The 21,325-nt window shown below is 34.3% G+C and overlaps 1 protein-coding gene across 3 annotated transcripts in view; it reads right to left on the bottom strand.

Annotated features, from left to right (window-relative positions):
* LOC131530084 (rho guanine nucleotide exchange factor 18-like) overlaps positions 1–21,325 on the bottom strand; it is a 54,123-nt gene that overhangs the window by 22,809 nt on the left and 9,989 nt on the right. For 2 of the 3 annotated variants that reach the window (XM_058760203.1, XM_058760200.1), the window contains exons 2-13: positions 21,146–21,267; positions 19,966–20,417; positions 19,655–19,805; positions 19,227–19,353; positions 18,790–18,841; positions 17,954–17,998; positions 16,950–17,027; positions 16,738–16,849; positions 15,154–15,355; positions 4,978–5,042; positions 4,730–4,784; positions 916–1,066 (exon numbers count right to left, since the gene is read on the bottom strand). In XM_058760203.1, the coding sequence (XP_058616186.1) occupies positions 916–1,066; positions 4,730–4,784; positions 4,978–5,042; positions 15,154–15,355; positions 16,738–16,849; positions 16,950–17,027; positions 17,954–17,998; positions 18,790–18,841; positions 19,227–19,353; positions 19,655–19,805; positions 19,966–20,141 (1,214 nt within the window). In that variant the 5' untranslated portion in view covers positions 20,142–20,417; positions 21,146–21,267. The remainder of the gene's footprint in view (positions 1–915; positions 1,067–4,729; positions 4,785–4,977; positions 5,043–15,153; positions 15,356–16,737; positions 16,850–16,949; positions 17,028–17,953; positions 17,999–18,789; positions 18,842–19,226; positions 19,354–19,654; positions 19,806–19,965; positions 20,418–21,145; positions 21,268–21,325) is intronic. The other variant, XM_058760202.1, reaches the window with a different exon arrangement.

Raw genomic sequence — 21,325 nt, forward strand, 5'->3', positions numbered from 1 at the left:
TAACGCGAATAAACATGACTTAACATCTCATGCCTCGTGTAATTGCTCAATCAGTGTTTCAACCACAGAAAGACATCAACAAAACAGCGTGGAAATAAAATGTCACATAGCATTTCATTTACCTCAAGTCATCAGTGTCCACAGCTCTTTAGTTCACTAGAGAAATTAAATCTAGAGAGGAGCATTTCGCGAAATATTACACCATATACTCATTATATTTTACTAAACCTGTTAGTCTTAATTATTTAATGCATGTTAAAATTAATCTGTTATGAAACATGCTATGACAGCCAGTGTGTAATTGAATATATTTAACAAATAGCCTAGAAATTTTATTATTTATAATAAATTTAATTTAAAAACTGCATTATGTGCAATTTACATGTTTGTATACAATTTTTTTTTTTTAAGTTGAGTGTTGATCATCTATTTAAAAATAAATAGTAATTACATTTAAGTTTGGGTTAAGTTGTTAGGCCTAATTGTAACTTTATGATGTAAAAGAGTTCCCTAAGCATAAACTGAGGAACATTTTTATCACTAAGAAAATTTAAACTATAACTGAATGTATTTAAAGTAAGAGCAACTTGTTCAGTAAACCACTGTTTATTTATATATATTTTTTAAAAGTTTAGTTTTCCCCCTGCTGTAACGAAATCATACCAAACCGTGATGTTAAAACCGAGGTACGCATCGAACCGTCATATTTGTGTACAGTTACACCCCTAATATATATATATATATATATATATATATATATATATATATATATATATATATATATATATATATATATATATATTTTATATTTCATATATATATATATATATATATATATATATATATATATATATATATTTTATATATCTTGTTTTTTTGGGTTTTGTACACGTAAGCTTGTGTAAACTGACTCACCCGATGCTGTTGTTGCGGTTGCCCGTAGGGTTGCTGGAGGCGGCAGGTTGGGTGTTGTGTCCTTTGGGTGGAACAGTCATACCTGAAGCACAGCGAGAGGTCTGGGACGAGCCATCGACGGGGGTCTGGACAGAGAAGGAGTCCCTCAGAGCTGCAGAGAAATGAGACTGGTCAGTGCGGTAGTAGCGCCTCAGAAACGAGCGAGGCATCGAGTCGAGGAAACGGGAGGTGAGTATGTCACGATGGAGCAAGACTCGAACTCCGAGCCTATGGGACAGACCCCAGGAGACCGGGACTCGAGCGCTCTTCCTCTGAGAACCACGGACTCTGGGTAAAGCCAGTGCCATGATGTCTGCTCCACGCTGGATATCAGAAAACACTGATGGGGAGGAAGACAGTGGCTTTTATAAAGTGGAGAGAGGCTTCTAGAAATCACGCATGTGCCTTCCTCCTCGCCTCCCTCCCATCAGTGTCCTGTTGAGCCGGAGGAGGTTTTGATGCAACAGGCCTGACAGAGTCTGTCTCACCGTCTGATTAGTGTGAGCGTGTAAACAATCAAGATCCATTATCTCCAGAGAGAGCCTGACAGCTAATAATAATAATAATATTCTTATTAAACATTTTAAATAAAAAACTTATATCTATTTTTCTATATACCTATATATTTATGAATAATAAATAATTATTTTTATAATAAGAAATATTAATATATTTAGCTTTTAGCATTTTGCTAAATATAATAAACAATCTACTAAAATGTAATTTTGGGGAAAAATGCTGCATTTAAATTTCATAAAATTACAATAAACATGCAGTAATAAAATATGAAATGTAATAATAATAATAGTAGTAGTAAAAAATTGTAAAAATATAATACATTCTTAACATTGTTTTTATAAATATCTATATTTATATAAAATATATTATTAATGAATAATACACACACACATATTATCAATGAATACTTATTTACATTATAAATGAATCATATAGAATATTATATTATTAAATAACACTTATTTTATATTAAAAATATGAATACATTTAACTTCATTAGCTCATGCAGCAAATTAAACAAACATAATAAACAAACTTTTCTACATCCATATTAAATAAAATTAGAATAATCATAATATATGTAACGTTATTACAAAAATATTATATTTATATATTTTATATTAATCAATTTGAAGAAACTTACTTTTTATAATTATATTTTTAATATATAAAATAATACACAATTATTACAATAATAAAAAATAATATATACCTTTCATATTTTAATGCGCAAGTGTCAAAAACTCAACCTTTAAAACCCATTAAAAAAATGTATTCTAACTTTATTAGTCTATGCATATGTAAATTACATTACAAAATTAATTTTATTATTTATTTTAAAAATGATTAAATTATGGAAACATTAAATAGTGTATTTTTAATTAATTTTAATACATTTAAAAAATGTTATTAACTCATCTAGTTTAAAATTTATTAAACAACTATATAAAATTTGTCTCAGAATTAAAATAGGTCTCAGAATTCAAGCTAACCGATCTCAGCAGCAATATAAACAATGCAGACATAAATGCGGTAAAATTACCAATATTCCTTTCATTATGCGTTTATAAGAAGATGTGCTTTCAGAAGGCTCTGGATGAAGCAGGACATTTCCAGATGTTTTCCGCTGGGAAGTGAAGCATTACATCCGCTCGTCTTAAAGCAATTACCACCTCGACTGGGGTCACAGCGGGAGCTGTTTAAACGAGACGTCCAGAGCTCAGGAGTAAATCACCGCACTGCACTACACTAACAAACTTCACATCTTCTGTAGACAGAGGGTCATCCGGTTTATTTCATGACACAATCTTACAAAACAAGACGAACAGAATGACTGGGAAGGAAGAAGTCGCCGCAGTCAACTTACTTGAATGCTACTCTACTACCATTACTAAGCACAACAGTGAATTGTGCAGCTGTCTAATGTGTTCAGTCCTCAGCACGAGCAGTAAATCTTGATCAGATTTGTGCTGTAATTAATTGGAGAAGTGTGATTAACCTCTTAAGTGCTTCTCTGAGTGCTGGTGAAAACGAGAACAACAGCCAGATGATCTTAATTTGGTATCAGGGGACTCCGATCAGCATCTGCCGCCCAGTGTCCGTTAAACAAAACAAGCTCCTCGTGCAGCTGTGAGACTGAACTAAACAGCAGATTAGCAGTGGAAAGACTGAGGAAAATGTTGTTTTTGAGATCAGTCACTGGTGCTTATTAACCAGTCACTTCTCATTTGTAGTACATTATCTTTTGTATACAGTATTTTATGCCAGTGTTGTTATTGTTAAAGGGATGGTTCACCCAAAAATGAAAATTCTGCCATTAATTACTCACCCTCATCTCGTTCCAAACCTATCGAAAGAAAGGTCCAAAGACCTTCGTTCATCTTGGTAACACAAATTAAGATATTTTCGATGTAATCTGAGAGCTTTCTGACGCTCCATAGACAGAAACGCATTGTTGAATTGTTGAATAAAGTTGTTATTTTAGTTTTCTTTGTGCACAAAAAGTATTCTCGTAGCTTCATAACATTAAAGTTGAACCACTGATGTCACATGGACTATTTTAATGATGTTCTTGCTACGTTTTTGGGCCTTGAATCAGTTGCGTTGCTGTCTATGGAGGGTCAGAGAGCTCTCAGATTTCATCAAAAATATCTTATTTTGTTTTCTGAAGATGAATGAAGGTCTTATGGGTTTGGAACAACATGAGGGTGAGTAATTAATGACAGTATTTTCATTGAAATGAAGCAGAAATAAAACGATATAAATATTAGATTTATAAATTAATAATGTTAAACTACCACAGCATTTAGCAATTCATAAATTAATAAAATAATAAAATATTTAAGTTGAAGCACTAAAATTACTAAAAATAAAAGCTAAACAGAAAACAAAAAAAAGTAATACAAAAGAAAATGACAAGCTAATTACTAAAACAAAAACTAAAATGAAAGTAAAATATAAAAATGAAAGTATAAAAATAAAAAGATAATTCAAAACATTAATAATATTAATATTAACATTAATAATAAAACTGTTACACATGCAATTGAACACACGTCCACTCTCTCACAAACAAAGCATTTGGGAAATTGAATTTACTGTATTGATTTGTTCGAGTGAATATTTCAAATGAACCAGTTAAAAAATGATTTACTCGCTTAAAAATGATTCACTGACTCAAAAAGGATCTACAGATGCAAAAAACAATTCACAAATTAAAAAAACGATTTACCAGTTCAACAGTGATTCACCAATTCAAAAATGATTTAGCAATTTAACAAAAATGATTCACAGATTCATTTGACTCCCAATCCTGATGCCCTTGTGACAATTTACAGTTAAATTACAATTTTATAGCATAAACAAATGTAAAACAATATGCTTTTTTCTTAAATATTTGATCAAATTTATCATTCATTACTAAGTCTTCTGGATTTATTGGTGATATTCAGTGAAAATAACTTGTTTCAATTGCTGTGAAAACAATTCAGATAACCTGATTTGAAACCACAGTGTCCCCTTAAATAAATGAATGCCCCATTAAACAAATCCAATATTAACCCCCATTACCTTTACGCGTTTTTCAACAGCGACTTGACTGCAGTTTAACTACTTTCAGTATCACATACAAACATTTACTACGAAAATGTTTCACAAAGTCTTTGGCATCAACATGAGTAAACAAACACTGATCTGATCATCTAATCAATGAACATCAAACACAACACACAAAAAATAAGTCGCTAAAACTGCTTACCTTGACTATGCGACTGAGCTGCAGCGTTTAATGTCTTATGCGCCGAGTCTTTTGACTGCGAAAAACAAACAAACACGTTTTTACTAACACAGTGATTGGCTTAGTTTATCATTTACAACAAAGCGCACCCTGCCACTCCTTTGAACAAAGATAAACTCTTTTATTCTCTGTAGGAACCGAATTCATCTGATTCAAACAAACAGAGTGAAGTCTGTTCCACTAAAAGTCTAAATGTGAACGAATCTTACCTTGTTTTTGCTGCTACACTCAGGCAGCAGGTTCTTGCAGCTCTTGTGGACGTTGACGGCGCAGTCTGAGGTCCAAACACAGATCACAGCGGTGGAGAGAGGGACAGGTTAGTGCTTTCCTTATCAAAACCAGTTTATCAGACTGTCCCGTAAACTGAATTTACATGTGAAGGGGAGGACTTGAAGAACAGGGGCGGATGTCGTAACACTACGCGACAGTTATGTTTCACAATGCTGCTTTCATTGTAAAAGAATATCAAAGAAGTAACAGTTGAAACGCACTAATAAATCTGGGAGATATTTGTATTTAAAAGCATAATCGGATATAAAACAGGTTTTTTTTTTGCTACAAAAAGAACTGATAATGCCAGCAAACCAACTATCTATGCATGTTTATCGGGGGTAAAGAGCATTCAGAAGTGCTCATTATCCATTCAAAAAGACCTCTGCCGCGTCCCTGCAGGCCATTTTCCACTTTTCACCCCGCAAAGTGAACGATTCCATCCATTTAGCTATGAACCTAAATAGAAACACAGCAAACTGAGGCTCTGATCAATGCCTGCTGCTTCACAGGACCTCCAGAGGAGAAAACACTGACATCTGACAAACTTCATTTTATAGGCCTGCAACATAACTTTAAGACACTTTATTCCATAGAAACAAGAAAACTGACATATTTGTGACATAAAATCCAATCGTCCATGACTATTGGCTTTGAGGACGTTTGCATGAAATGCTAGCATGAATGTTGAATTTCCAGTAGACGTATGCATTTAAATGTATTTTAATTCTTTCTCATGCAGTTCACAAGGGCATTTATAATTTATCCAATACAGTGCTCTCAAAAATGAAAATGTCCCTCCAGTTTATAACTGCTAGCATCTAGCCATAGCACGCTGCTTGGATAATTACTCAACAACCAAATAACAATCATTCATACTAGGGCTGAACGATTTTGGAAAATAATCTAATTGCGATTTTTTTTTTAACAATATTGCGATTGCAATTTAATATGCAATTATTTTTTAAAGCTCTTTGTGTTCTGTATTATTCAACAAAGACAAGCAATAAATCATTGTATAGTATGACCAACACAACATTAGATAGATTAAACATAAAATGTTCTTTTCTGTAGGCCAGGCCAATATGTTATGATGAAATTAGGTGATGCATGAATTGACATGAATGACATTTTTATTTAACAACTACAATCACAGTAGTATATCAACTGATTTGTTGAACTTCCAGCCTTGTAAGCATGTAATAATTATGACAACATATAGCACCGACAGATAAACCTGGTGTAAACATTAGGCCTATTATGAAAGTCAGTAACAAATCACACAAACTAAAGTAGATTGCAGAAATATAAAAACAAATCTGTTGCTTTACCACACTCAGTATTTAGGTCATTCAAAGTCACTGTAATAAACAATGTAAACATGTGGGGATTGCACTTTTTAAACACTGTCTGTTAACTTTAGACAGACTTTAAATAAATAAGAAATTGCCGTTTTGAAGTAGACTACATTCAGATATACACTTTCAAACATTTCCGCATGTAGCATGCCACGGTTGCCAGGTTTTCACAACGGAAACCGCCCAATTGCTACTCAAAACTAACCAATCGTGTTTCGAGGGGGGGTTCACCGGTAAAAAACACAATTCCAGGAGCTAAAATACACCTTTTTTGGAGGGGTTCCCCTGGTAAGATTCACATTTCAGGGGCTAAATATCACGTTGTTGGAGGCAAACCGCGGACCTGGCAACACTGTCTAACACTGCCAACTTGATGCTTTCTCTGAAGACTGCTTAGATGTGTTCGACTTTAAGCAGCGCTGACCTATCGGTGTCTCATCAAAGTACTGCGAGAGCTATAACAGAGCGGAGGACGTCTCCTTATGCTTTCTCTCGGCGTACTTTGATGCCATACATCGATCGGTCTTCAAGTAGAACACACCTCTTTACTCTCGCGTGTCACGTGACAATGTAATCGCAACCTCTGCGGTTGAAAAATCGCGTTTTTTCATATTGCAATATTATCGCAAATGCAATTAATCGTTCAGCCCTAATTCATACTCATGTAAGAAAAGTGTAGATTAATTAAAAAGTTCAAAACAAAGATGAAAATAAATTTGACCACTGCATTATTTAGATCATGAAACAACTCGGCATAAACAGTGGCATGAATAACAATAATCATAATTATATTTATTATTATTAAACTACTACTGGATTTTTAAAAATGATTTGTTATATTAAAATATTCATAATTAATTTATAAGTTGTTATTAATAATTAAATAATTCATAAGTATTTTTTTTGCATAATTATCATAAATATCATGTAGTTATTGAGTCAAAAATAATAAAAAAAATCTGTTATTCACATCATTTATCGGATATAAACATGGCATTAATTATATTAGATAACAATATTGTTATATTATAATTATTATGTTAGAATATTAATAATGTAAATGAATACAAATAAAACAGAAAAAACAAAAACAATATCCATTCTTCATATCAGTTATCAGACATAAACATGGCATTAATTACATAAGCTAAAAATATTATTATAGTATTATATAATAATAATAATATAATATATATTATAATAGATTATAATATTAAAAATAATTATTAGATTAGATTATTCATAATGCATAATATTATTAAAAATTAAACAGAAGTAAAAACAATTAAATCTAACAGTTTTCAGACACAAAAATGATCTAGTAATAATCATACAATCTCCATATCAGTTATCAGACAAAACCATGGCCTTAATTATATTAGATGATAATGTTACTATATTGGAATATTAATAGCCTAATGCACACAAATTAATACAAATAAAACAGAAGTAAAAAAAAAAAAACTATTCTCCATATCAGTTATCAGACACAAAGATGATCTATTAACAATCATAAAATGTAATTGTAGTTGATCTCAGTGTTTCTCACAGGATTTTGTGAGACTGTGGTGGGTGGACCTCGGTCCCTCTAGGGGGGTTCGGGGGCAGGCCCCCCAGGAAGAAAATTTTGTACATTTTAAAGTTAAATTAATCTATGTGGTGCACTTTGAGAGTTCAAAATTAAGAACTCCAACACAGGTTCAGTGTGCAAACTTAAAGAAAAAAGCTGGTGAATTGACTTACACTTAAAGAGGGACTCAAACCTCTTTTTAGTTGTGATATAGTGTCTCAGTCTAAATTACACTCACACCGGTGAATTTGGAAGCCAAACAAATTAGAATATAATGATGATAATAATAATAATAATGTATTTTATTATTCCAATGACAGCAATAGCCATATATTGGAAAACAATTACACTGTAAAATAAATGAAAATGAATATTTCACAGGTATATTATTTTACCTTATTCTACAGTAGGGAAATTACAATACTTTTGTCCTAATTTCTACACATGCAAGCAGGGCCTAAAACTAACTTTTTGCCACATCTGCCATTTTAATCACGATACAACTAAATTTTCTGGTGACTTGAGAAAATCTACCAGTCACAAACATTTTTTCCTGGCCATTAAACTGTTTTTGCAGTTGCTGCTACTACAACTACTAAACACATTTAATAATAATAAAAATAAAAAAAAGCAATTTGAAATTAGAATCAACCACTGCATTTTAATCACGATACAAACAATGATGCTACATGTAGGTGTAGCATGAGCAGTTTTTTTAAATTTTTTTATTTGACTGCATCATGTCAACATTTGAAGCAAAAACAGAATTGACCGACTTCAGCTTTGTGAAATTATGCTAAAACCTGCATAAAACAAAAGCAGCAGACAGGCTGAATTTCACTCTCTGAAAGCAGGTGGCGCTTATGGAAGAGCAGTGATAAGATGGAAAAAAAAAATCAATTCCCTTCAGAAATAGATTCATATAAACCCCCACCGCAATATTTATATTTTTCATCCATCCAACAGTGAGCTTGCTCTGCCTGTACAATATTTTCTTTGTTCGTGTCTGTTAATTTTAGTCCTTGCTTGCAAGAAACAAACCTATGAACTTTTATTTTGGTGGAAAACTCCAGCTTCTGCAAAAAGAGGTTTACAAACGCATCTCATTTCAAAGCTAGCAAAATATTTTGCCCATTAAAATGTTAAAAATTATGCTGATGTGAAAAAGCGTAACTGGAGCCCGTTGTGTTATCGGATGCGCGCTAAACTCACAGCACATTCAAAAACAGACTTCACTGTGCATACTATCCATCCTAAATTCAATGTGATATTAGTCATTTTCAATACTATTTAGGGGGTGGATAGTATGCAAATTGGGACGCAGGGAGTGAAAGGAGCCGCTTTGAGACGCGGAAAACCGGATCGCGAGCTGATCGCGTGCGCAAAGTGCGCGCTTGGCTCTGAAACACGCAGCTCAAACAGACTTGATTTACGCTTAGCTCGTTTGACGGACACTTTGCGAAAGCAATGACACAAACACAACGTTAAAGACCTTTTATGTTATAATGAAGAGTATATATTTTCGGTTTATTATGAAACTGTGGCGGGCCACCACAGACTAGGTAATGAATGGGAAACACTGATCTCTATTCTTTAATAATCATCATGTTAATTAATAATTAAAAAATAATAATATATTTAAGCAAATTTTCTTTTTCAAATGTAAAATCATTAAATAATACTCTTAAATTTTTTTGAGAACCATAAACATTATATTAGAAAATAAAACTAGCAGATCACATTTAATTAAGTTCAAGTAAACCCTTCGAATGCATCCAGACCAGCATAAACTGAAGAATTCCAAAATCCCATTTGTTTTAGCAATTCAGCAAACCTCTGTAATTCTTAGTGATATACGGAAATCAAACACTTCTGCCTGTGACCAGCATTAAGGAAGTCGAGAGACAGGCTTTATTCAAAGCACATTCAGCTTAGCGTCAAGATCAACAAACATCTAATGACTATCTGGAACGTCAAATAGGGCTGAAAACGGAACAGGAACTCGACGAGGATCATTCATAATCCTGTTATCACATCACATGATCCGCCCGCTGGAATGTGAACGTGGGCCGAACGCAGGGTGTTATCTCGCGCTCTGAGCCGGGGACGGTGCACCTGACCGCGCTCAGGCATGCAGACGAGGAGAATCTGGACAAACGCAATTAACAGCATGTGACCGTCCAGCTTAGGACAGCTCCACCAGGACAGGAGGATCTCAAACACCACTATTCTTCCAAAAACAGACCAAAAGTGCTTAGAAACATCAACAAAACCACAAGAATTACACTGTCAAGAGCAATGAGTATTAAATGACTCATATTTGTTGTTTCCAGCTTCTGTATCACAAAATAACAATTTTCAGAACAATGCAAGACTGAATTAACCATTGATAAGATAAGATGAAATATTCAACACGTTGCTGTATTAAACAAATTTAATGTTTAATCAAAACCAAAATATTGTAATGTATGATTTTGTCAGACTTCATAATTTCAACTATTAATATTCACTTCTAGTAATTAGTAGTTTACGTTTTTTTTCTTTTTTTTTTCAGATTTGCATAAAAATAATGGAATAAATAATGACAATAATTTAAAATATTCATGTCTGTTGATATACTATACTAATCATTTTCTTCAAATCAGTTCTACATCTCTGTTATTGCAGGAAAAATTATCTGCATTGTAAATATTAAATTATATACTTTAAATAATAAAGTATTAAAATATACTTTTATATTTATAATATTAAATATATTAAATAATATACTTAATACAATACAATTTAACATATACATATATATATATATAAATAATGAAAGTATAATGTAATATTATATATTAATATATAAATCATTATTTTACACAACAATTAATTTAAATAGACAAAAATATAAAATAAATGTATATTTAAATGTATTATTTTTGTGCAGTAACAAAACTTATTTAACGGTTTACTTTTTTTTTTTACAATAATTATTATATAACAGACAGATGCATTATGATGCATTATTTTAATTACTATGCACTGCAAAATAGATAATAATTAACATTTGTCATGAACTGTAGTACAACATAACATATCTTACTTTTATAGTATAAATGCCATTTTTAATAAAAAAAATAAATGTATTATAATTAAATTTATACAGAACCAAAATATATTCAAACAAATGCTATGATTTTGTGAAACTTTATATTTCATCACTTTTACTACATATTTTTTGATTGTTTTATTTTTGTTTTAGGTTGAAACCGACTTTCATAACTTACTAGACTTAGTTTTGTCTGGTGGACAATAAAAATAGCAAACAACAGTCAACAACACTCAGAACACCCTAGCAACCACATAACAACCAGCCAGAACACCTTAGCAACTCATTCTGCTGGCAACTTGGCGTCATTATTGATTAGCTGGGTCTTCCGTTGTAATGTTTCCATGTTAAATATTTGTGCTACACACAATCATCTCAAAGTATTGTAATTAGCCAAATTAACGACTATGATAAATAAATGAACGTGTATGATAAACAAAACGTCTGTTAGTGCGGCTGGAGTTCCTGAAGTCCTGCATAACACTGACCTGGTTGACTAGCCAATGAAACTCAACACAATGGCCAGCTGACCCCAGAGCCAGCAACTGAGCCAACCTTCAGTTATTTAACGCAACTGTCAGTTATAAAATTAAACAGAGCCACCTGTAGCTGAACATTTACACACGCGAAGTAAAAAAGCAGGCGTTTGTAGAGAGTTTGAACGTGTTTTAGCGGCTCAGTGTTTATTAGCTCTGTTAGCAAACACCTGTTGCTCTGAACAAACTCACCGCTTATGAAGCCGTTGGCGCGCGTTTCGAGCTCATCACCTCAAACATCACTCTGGTTTCTATGACAGCCCCACAAAAACCCACAACACATCACCTGGCAACCTAAAAAAAGCAGCGCCAATCGCGACTGCTGGATGTAGATTGACTGTCCCAGCTCTGCGCCGCGCGGGATTATGGGACGTGAGGCGCATTCCACAGGCTGAGTCCCACATTTAAAGCGACAGGCGCGATTTTGGAGTGGGTTGGATTTTCAATGTGTTTGTCAATAAATAATAATATATATTTTTTATATATATAAATATAAAAATGTACATCTTCTATACATCTTCATACATTTTAATGAATCATGAATGAAAATCTGGTCATCCATACACAAAAAGATTACTGTAAAAAAGGGGAAAATATCTAAACAAAGGAACTGTTTGTTTGTGTGTAACCAAACAAACTAACTAACGAACAAATTAATAAATAAATAAATAAGATCCATGCAGGGTTTTTGGGATTTACTTTCTAGAATATATAAATAATAAATATATCAACATGCATATATTTTCACATATTTCCATGAATCATGACTGGATACGATTTTAAAAACAAGTTTCAGTTTCTAAAACATATCTATTCAGCCAACCATCCATCCGTCATTTTATCAGTTCACCAATGTAGGTAAGTATTTATTTATTTATTTTTAAATATATGGAGAAAAAACAAACAAACATAGAAATAGTTTTTTGGTGTGTAAAACAAAAAAGAAAAAGTATATTTTTTTTATGTTGTAATATAAATAGCCTATTAAATACAAAACATACATATAAAATATAAATATACCAATATCCACCAATGTAGATCACTAAAATATGGGGGGAAATATTAAAAATAAATAAATATAGGATTTTTATGTAAGTGTAAACAAACTTTTATATATTATAGTATAAATATAAAATGCAAAATATACATAATAGCTGCTATACATTTCCACTGTTATAACATCCATCAGAAGTCAGTTGATGGCATACGATGGCGAATTAGTGATCTAGCGTAATATTTCAGCGTCAGACTAGTGATTACTTTATGTCTCCTGTAATAAACCTGAACTGGTGAATGATCATGACTGTTTAAAGAGAGAATCTGAAGCCTGAAGTCTAAGGAAATACATCAGCATGACTTGTTTAATAAGCAGTGCCATGCTAAGAGTCATATATAATATTTCCTAGTCACCGCCAAATGGCTTTAAATTTACAGCTTGGACTTGATGAGTGTGCTTTTGTCACTTTGAATAAACACATGAGTCACTCTTGAGACACACACACACTGTCCAGGAGACACCACACATACCAACAAATATACATATGTTAAGTATATGTGCATGTATATGTTAAGATAAGTGCTGGACACGATTAATCGCAATTAATCGCATCCTAAATAAAAGTTTTTGTTTATATAATTTTTGTGTGTGTACTGTGTATATTTATTACGTATATATATCAAGACACACACATACAGTATATATTTCGAAAATATTTACATTTATATATTTATATTAATATAATTTATATTATATATAAAAATATTTAATATATAAACATAACATATTTTTCTTAAATATATGCATGCATTGTGTGTATTTATATATACATAACATGTGTGTGTACTGTGTATATTTATTATGTAAACAACAACTTTTATTTTGAATTGTTGCTTAGCACTAATATAAACACACACACATAAATATAATTTTACATTTATTATAGATTTTAAATATTTAATTATACTGTATATTTTTATAAAATACAAATGAAACAGATTCAAAGAATAAAAATTAAGGTAGAAATAAGCAAATATTTATGTAAAAAGATCTATTTTTAACGTTCTTATTTGAAAGAATAGAATATGAGGGGGTTTCCCACAGCATTAAGGGCCTTGAAGTAACGGAGCATGTCAAACAAATGAATTACAGCAACACTTTTGTTTCTCCTTTTCTGTAAAGTGTTGCACCCAGCCGACATTGTCAAAGCACTGAATATAAAAAAAATAGGGAATTCCTAAAATAGGGAAATAAACAGTCAACAAATGAACTCACAGTTTCCAAATAAGTATCTTCACTTACTGAGACAACTTGTGACTTGACTTGAAGTGACACTAATGGTAAACACCAATGTAGTGCTGAATTACCGATCAGGATATCTTGTAACTCATTGATTCTTAAAGGGACAGATTGCCTGAACATGAAAATTATAGCATTCCAAACCCATATAAACTTTTCTCTTAAGTAGGACACAAAAAGAGATTTTCTGAAGAATATCCAGGCCTTTCCTTATTTTCAGTGATCTATACGATCTAAAAAGTAAAATAAATATAACAAATATTTTAACAAATAAACAAACAAATCAAAATAAATAAACTGATAAATATATAAACAAACACATTTTATATTATGTTAAACAAATAAACAACATATTTTTCTTAAATATATACGTGTTTGTATTTATATATAGTGCTATCAAACGATTAATCGCATCCAAAATAAATGTTTTTGTTTACATAATATATGTGTGTGTGCACTGTGTATATATAGTTCAGAAAAATATGTTTATATGTTAAATATATTTATATATAGTATAAATTATATGAATATAAATATATACACGTAAATACATATACATATTTTCAAAATATATAATGTATGTGTGTATATTTATATATACATAATAAATTTACAAAGTACACACATATTTATTATGTAAACAAAAACATTTATTTTGGATGCAATTAATCACGATTAATCGTTTGACAGCACTAATATATACATAAAAAATAGACACAGTATGTAAACAAAAACTTTTATTATGGATGGGATTAATTGCGATTAATCGTTTAATCGACAGCACTAATTAGAAAGAAAAAATACAAAATAAACAATTCTAATTTTAATGACCATCTGAATTTTGGGTGAACTGTCTCTTTAAGTCTCAAGTACGTGCTCTTGTAAACTCCCTCAGTCACTAGAAACCTGATCAAATCAAACTAGTTCATCTGTACGCAAACCCGCAGTTCTCCGCAGCACAAAGCAGGTTGCAAAACAGCCGAAGCTCGAGCTACACTGCGTCACGTGACAGTTTGAGTCAGTGGGTCAATCGCCTGATGGTTTATCACAGCTCACAATCTAGAGAAACCCTGTGACCCACCACAGTTAAACATCAAGGAAGAAGAAGAAGAAGAAGAAGAAGAAGAAGAAACCCTGTGAAAGATGCAAGAGCCCCGTGAAAACTGTGAGAGGCCTGGGGTTGACTGTGACATGCGGTGTGGAGGAAGCGGAGCAATGCGTGGAGCAGGTGTGAGTTTGTTTGTGGTCGTGTGTTACTCACTCAAACACTGCAGGCCATGCTTCCTCTGCAGGGTCTTGCTGCACAGTGAACATGTCGCCCAGGTGGAGAACGAGCCAGGCACGAGCTGGTGGCCGCTCACGCTGCGCCGCCGCACTTTCTCACGCTCGCGCGACTCTTTCTCTTTGTCCTTCTCTCTCTCTCTGCTTTTCTCTTTCTGCTGCTCTTTGTCTCGGGTCTTACCCTGAAAACAGAGGAATCAAGAGACGTGTAGCGTTACCTTGTGATAGTTAGCAAAAAGACAGAAAAAAACGATTTCATAAAACAGGTCCAGGTTGTAAAAGTAAAATTAATTAAGTTAAATAAATAAATAAACAAGCAAACAAATAAATAAAATTATATATCATTTTGTAGATATTTATAATTCTATATATAATTTGATTTTATTTACAAAAATAAACAAATAAAAATATATTTTTTATTAAATATAAATTGCGACTGGATAAATTTAGGGATATAATTTATGGTTTTTCTTTATTATTATTTTCATGAATATTAAGTCCATTTACCAACAAACTATCAATACTATGATGCAAAATAAATAAATTTGTGCTTTCCAGTACCGATCCTAGACTCATGTGGGCCCTACACAAAACTGTGTCGGCAGGGCGAGGGGTTGAGTGGGGTGTGAGTGGTTATGAACGAATGAATGAAACGCATTTGTCCGTGTTTCGCTCCGTCTCGAATCGCGCTTGAGAAACAATGTCTTTCAACGCTTTCAACTCGTTTTTTTTAGTCTCGAGCAAGACTGTACGACATTCACGTTACATGATTTGACTGATTTTTTCATCATAGAAAGGGTGACAGCGCACCACATTAAAAGAAATGATCATTCATGTTTTCGTAACCACTGGCCAAATTTAAAAACTAAACTAAAAATAAATCATCTTTGAGAGCAAGGGGGCCCCTGGGGCCCTACTCAACTTGCGTATTTTGCATATAGGGAGGATCGGCACTGGTGCTGTCAAACAATTAATCACGATTAATCACATCCAAAATAAAAGTTTTTGTTTACATAATATATGTGTGTGAATTCTGTAATTTTGTATATACAAATACACACACACACATACATGTATATTTTTAGGAAATAAAATGTTTTTTACATTTTTTTATTATCCATTTTCCACCAAATTTACTTTTTTTGTGTGCATTTCGTAAATATTTTACTCTTTACTCTTGTTTTGCTGAACTAATATAGGAAAAGCATATAAATAAGTCCTAAAAACAGACTAACCTTACCATTTTACAATATATCAGCTATATAACCAAAATAATTAGATATAGCTGTATCAGCTGATCAGTGTTTTAAAATTAATTTGATTGATTAACTTATTGTGTGTTTTATTTTCTAAAATACAGTATACAACTGGCACACTGTCTAGTTCAAAGATCAGGTCATAACTTCCCCAGTAGTCTGCATGGGTGAGTTTAGAGTCTCTCTACATTCAAGAAAAGGAGGAAGTTGCAGAGGTGCAGAAGTTGCTGCGAAGTTCAGCAGAAATGCACACAATTTTTTCCCACAGTCCGAGCGAGCATGAGTGATGACAGTGTGTGTGTGATTACTTTGTCTTTGTTGAAGGATCCGGTCATGCGGTTCCTCAGTGAGCTCAGAGTCCGCTTGACTTTGGTGCCTTTTTCCGGACGCTCTGGTCTTTCCTCCTCTTCCTCATCATTTCTACAAAAACCAACATCAAACCAATTTAAAATTCAAAAGAACAAGAGTATATCCAAGTGATTATTATATAAAGAACAGCATAAAAAGCTCAATGACTTACTCATTGGTGAGAAACTCGTACCACGTGAAGTTCCCTGCCACCTCCTTTCGTTCTGTGCTTGAAGTTCTGCCTTTAGCTCTGAGGAAAATCCAAGATAATCATGATCAGATTAGAATAAATTCAGTATAAGACTCTCCACTGGCAACTTATGTATGCTTACTACAAAATTATGCTGGATATGTTCGGAATGGCAAACTACCATACTAGCCTAATTGTTTTTACAGTATGCAGTATCTGGATAATGTACTACTTTGCCAAATTGTCAACCTTCTCAAATGCATTTTTACCTCTTTACGTCATACTTGACCTATTTGATTGAACTAGCAAAAGTTTTAATGCAATTTAAAATAAGAATACAAAAACTTTCAGCAAAAAATATTTAAAAAGTACATGCAACATGTTGAGGTGATGTGACAATGTGCACACTACTGCTTAAACATATATGTTGTATACATTAGTGCATATAGTGCTCTGTAAGCAGTAAGCAGCATGCTAGTATCCATTTTTATGTCCGGAACAGAATACTATAGAAATACTATTTCTGCAGTATAAAAATTTTCTGCAACCCACAATGCAAAATGTTTGAATAATCTCTTGTCTCTCTAGTGTACAAGATAGTATACTACTTTTTAATGTAGCTACTAAAGGAAGTATGCACACTAGTTTTCCATTCCGAACATACCCTCTTGCTAGTCTGCTGTTAGAAGCGTCAGTTACTGTGCAGACGTTTCATGACCTTGTTAAAAGCACGCTCTGGTTTCTCATGCAGGTTTTGAGATAAAACAAGGACGGCCTAACCAGGAAAAGCCCCACCAAGTTTAAAAAGACAGCAAGAGAGGTAAACACAGAAGATAAAATGTGCCATAAATACGCAAACGTACACAACATGTTCAAGACAGCCAAGTGAGAAACAATGCTTTTTATTTCGGGCCTGCAAACCAAACGTGGGCCACTCTGTTAGTTTGTAGGAGGGCACGACAGGCTCCTTCACAATGTTTACTTACCCATGATACTGCTTAAGCTCCTGCAGAACTTTCTGTACCATCAGCCTGAGACAAACAAGACACTGAGGCTAAGTATGTGTGGCAGCAGCAGAGCACACTGTGGGCCGCTGTCCAAATAAAACCATCAGTACAAAATCTACTGCCTAGCTCACACATACAGGGGCAGACCACATCCACGGTGGGATACAATCAAATCACCCATGTTTAACAGACAAAAAGCTTGTTTAGATTAGTTCATCTATTCTAGATTTTCCCCTTTAGTTCCTGTCTATTAGCTTTTAGGCAAAGCTATATGCTAGCATGCTATAAAAGTTGATCAATTCAAATGTAGGTCTCTTTCAAGAAAACGGACCCAAAATCTTGATGACAATTCTGCACTACATGTCCAATCAAACGGTTTTCTAGAGTGAGAATGCCCCTCCCCCAATACTAGCTGCAGCTAAGTTGCAAATAGCAAGTGCGATTTAGCTAACAGCTAGTGGCTAATTAAGAAAATAATTAAGTAGTAAATCCCAAATATACTCCACGCTGCAACAGGAAATACATCAATAGGACTGAAATCTATGATTGTCTGTGTTTGTTATTAGAATAATTAGCATATACACATTTTGAGGACTAATAGTTTTATGCAAATAAAACAGGACCCCGAACCAGCTATTTGGTCTTGCTAATCCAGCTACATGCTAAATGCATTTCGGGAAGCCATCATGGAAGCTCCTTAATTGTCTTGACAGATTCCAGTGTCCTTCAGTAATCCTTCAGAATTATGTAACTTCACTAACTCAAAATACCCTTGCCATGGTGCTCTTAAACAAAACAAAGATGTGAAAACTTACACATGACTCCGTCCTTCCACTGACTGCAGCCCCTCTTCCGACTCCTGCTCTTCTGGAATTCCAAAGCAACACAAGTCAGGATTACATGTATTCTGTTGTTCTTTGCAGCACTTTACGATCAGTTTTCGAAGTAAAAAAGATATATGGCTGTAAAGCGTTCTATATAGAGCTATAAAGTTTCTATATAGTTCCCTGGATGTTCAAAAAGTTCAGTTTCTGGGTTTTTGAAAGTACCAGAACATAGTTTGTTTATAGAACTACCGAATAAAGAAGGTCTCCTTGGAAGACTTTAAATGGTAAAATGTTTGTTTTGCTGCTTTTGATCCAAGAATTCCTCCTGACAGAATTAGCATTGGATTTATCTTATTGCTTCAGAGCTAGAGCCCATGAGAACCTGACTGGAGTTTTCTGCTTAATTGGAGAATCATTTCACTAACCTCCAGCCTCTCTGGCAGCCTGCTTAGAAGTCTCCAGTATGCGGGAGACTCTGTCAGCTTGAGATTTTTCATCAGTCGCGAGAATCTCAGATCTGGAATATACTGTCTTTGCTGGTGCGGTTGGCTTCTGTCATTAAAACCAAATCATGGGAAAACATTATCAATACGGCATTAGCGAGTTACGGCATAGGAAGCCAACCCCGGGCCTTGAGGGCTACCTTCTGGCTAGAATTCCACTCCAACACACCTGTCTGTTATTTTTAAGTAATCCTGAACACCTTGATTAGCTGATTCAAGTTTGTTTAATTAGGGTTGGAGTTAAACTCTGCAGGATGGCAGCCCTCCAGGAGCAGGAGTATGGTTTATAGAGCTATCTGAAAGTCTTGTTCTGGTCAAACTAAGACAGAGATTGCAATAATGACAGTTACTGGTGTTTGGGGACTTTCACTTTCAACAGCGCTGGTGGTTTCTTCCACTGAGCTTTCGGAGAAGGAGGAAGATGGTAGTTGGGGACTTTCGCCCAAACAGTGGACCTCTCTTTCCCCATCACTGTCAATGCCATTAGTGTCTAGACTGAACCTACACAACATAACCATACAATGTTTACATACACACATACATCAGTGTGACACTCTTACCAGACAGAATTCATGCACTGCTCAAAGAGTTTCTAACATCACAGTTAGTTATGGCAATGACATTTATTTTCATTTGGGACCACTGAAAAAGTGAGTCTTACCTTCTTCCCAGGTCAATCGGCGACACTGGCACTTCCCAGCTGTGTCTACGTGACGTGGACATGGATCTAACCAATGTAGGAAAGTTATCGGAGTCTGAGTCCTCATCTTGATCGGATTCCGGATAATCCTGGAATTCCTTCTGTTCTGAATTTCTGATAGCAACCAAGCGATCCATGGCTTCCCCTCCAGTGGAAATCACAGTGTCGTCCGTCTGGAAAAGTTGATGGGTGTTGAACTCTGTGGAATTCTGCCTAGATCTACTCTCTGGTGTGGATGCAGGAGGTACCAAAGGGGCAGAAACAGGTGCAGTTAAAACTGGAAGTCGTGTGTCTAGTGGTTCAATGGATCCGAGTTGCAGGTCTCTAAAATATTCTGAATCTCTCAGAGAAGAGCAGAGGTCTAAAAGGTCCTCTTCACTGCTGCACTCGTTGCTCTCAGTCAAGAAATTTCTCTGAATGCAAAAAAAAACCCATAGACAGCTGATTTATCACAACAAAAAGGTCACATGACACGTGACTAATAATGTGAAGTCTAAGTCGCACGATAGTGTCATTCATGGACTGAAAGAGGATGCAGTAAATGTCTTGTGTGATGCAAGAGCCACTGGCTAAGCACATAGTCATCGAGCAGACACATCTATCCAATACAGTACACCAGGGGTCACCAGACTCGGTCCTGGAGGGCCGGTGTCCTGCAGTTTAGCTCCAACCCTACACACCTGAACCAGCTAATCAAGGTCTTACTAGGTATACTTGAAACTTCCAGGCAGGTGTGTTGAGGCAAGTTGGAGCTAAACTATGCAGGACACCGGCCCTCCAGGACCAAGTTTGGTAACCCCTGCAGTACACTGACAAGGACAATCCCAACAGAGGAACCAGTGGTACAGTGCCTTGATCAAGGTCTTGAGATATTACACAACTCTTTTAAATTCAATTTCAGTTTGTTCCTCACACAAAGCTATGATACAACAAGTCATATGGACTGATTTTGCCGAGTTCCATCTATTTCTGGTTCAACATCCTTGATGGTTCTAGAACAACATTCATGGCAAGCAATCAGTTTGAGGGTTTAGGGCTAATGTTGGGGTTTTGTTTAGGACTCGATTAGGAGCTTGAGCATCCTTCTTCTCAAACAATCATTCACCCTAGTTTAAGAGTAAGGTTATGGTTAGGGTCTCACCTTGTCCTCAGGTGAACTGCTAAAGAAGACGTCTTCTGGGATGGAGGTCGGGGACAAGGACGAAGAGGAGCTGGGTGCTGAGCCCGGGGCTCCAAATTGAGAGCATGGTTTGCAATCTGAGGCTGAAACACAAATCGATCCTCCATGAATTTAGCTAGGAATATTATACACAATTGTGAA

This window comes from Onychostoma macrolepis, chromosome 22, assembly GCF_012432095.1.
Source record: "Onychostoma macrolepis isolate SWU-2019 chromosome 22, ASM1243209v1, whole genome shotgun sequence".
In the NCBI taxonomy this organism is placed as follows: Eukaryota; Metazoa; Chordata; class Actinopteri; order Cypriniformes; family Cyprinidae; genus Onychostoma; species Onychostoma macrolepis.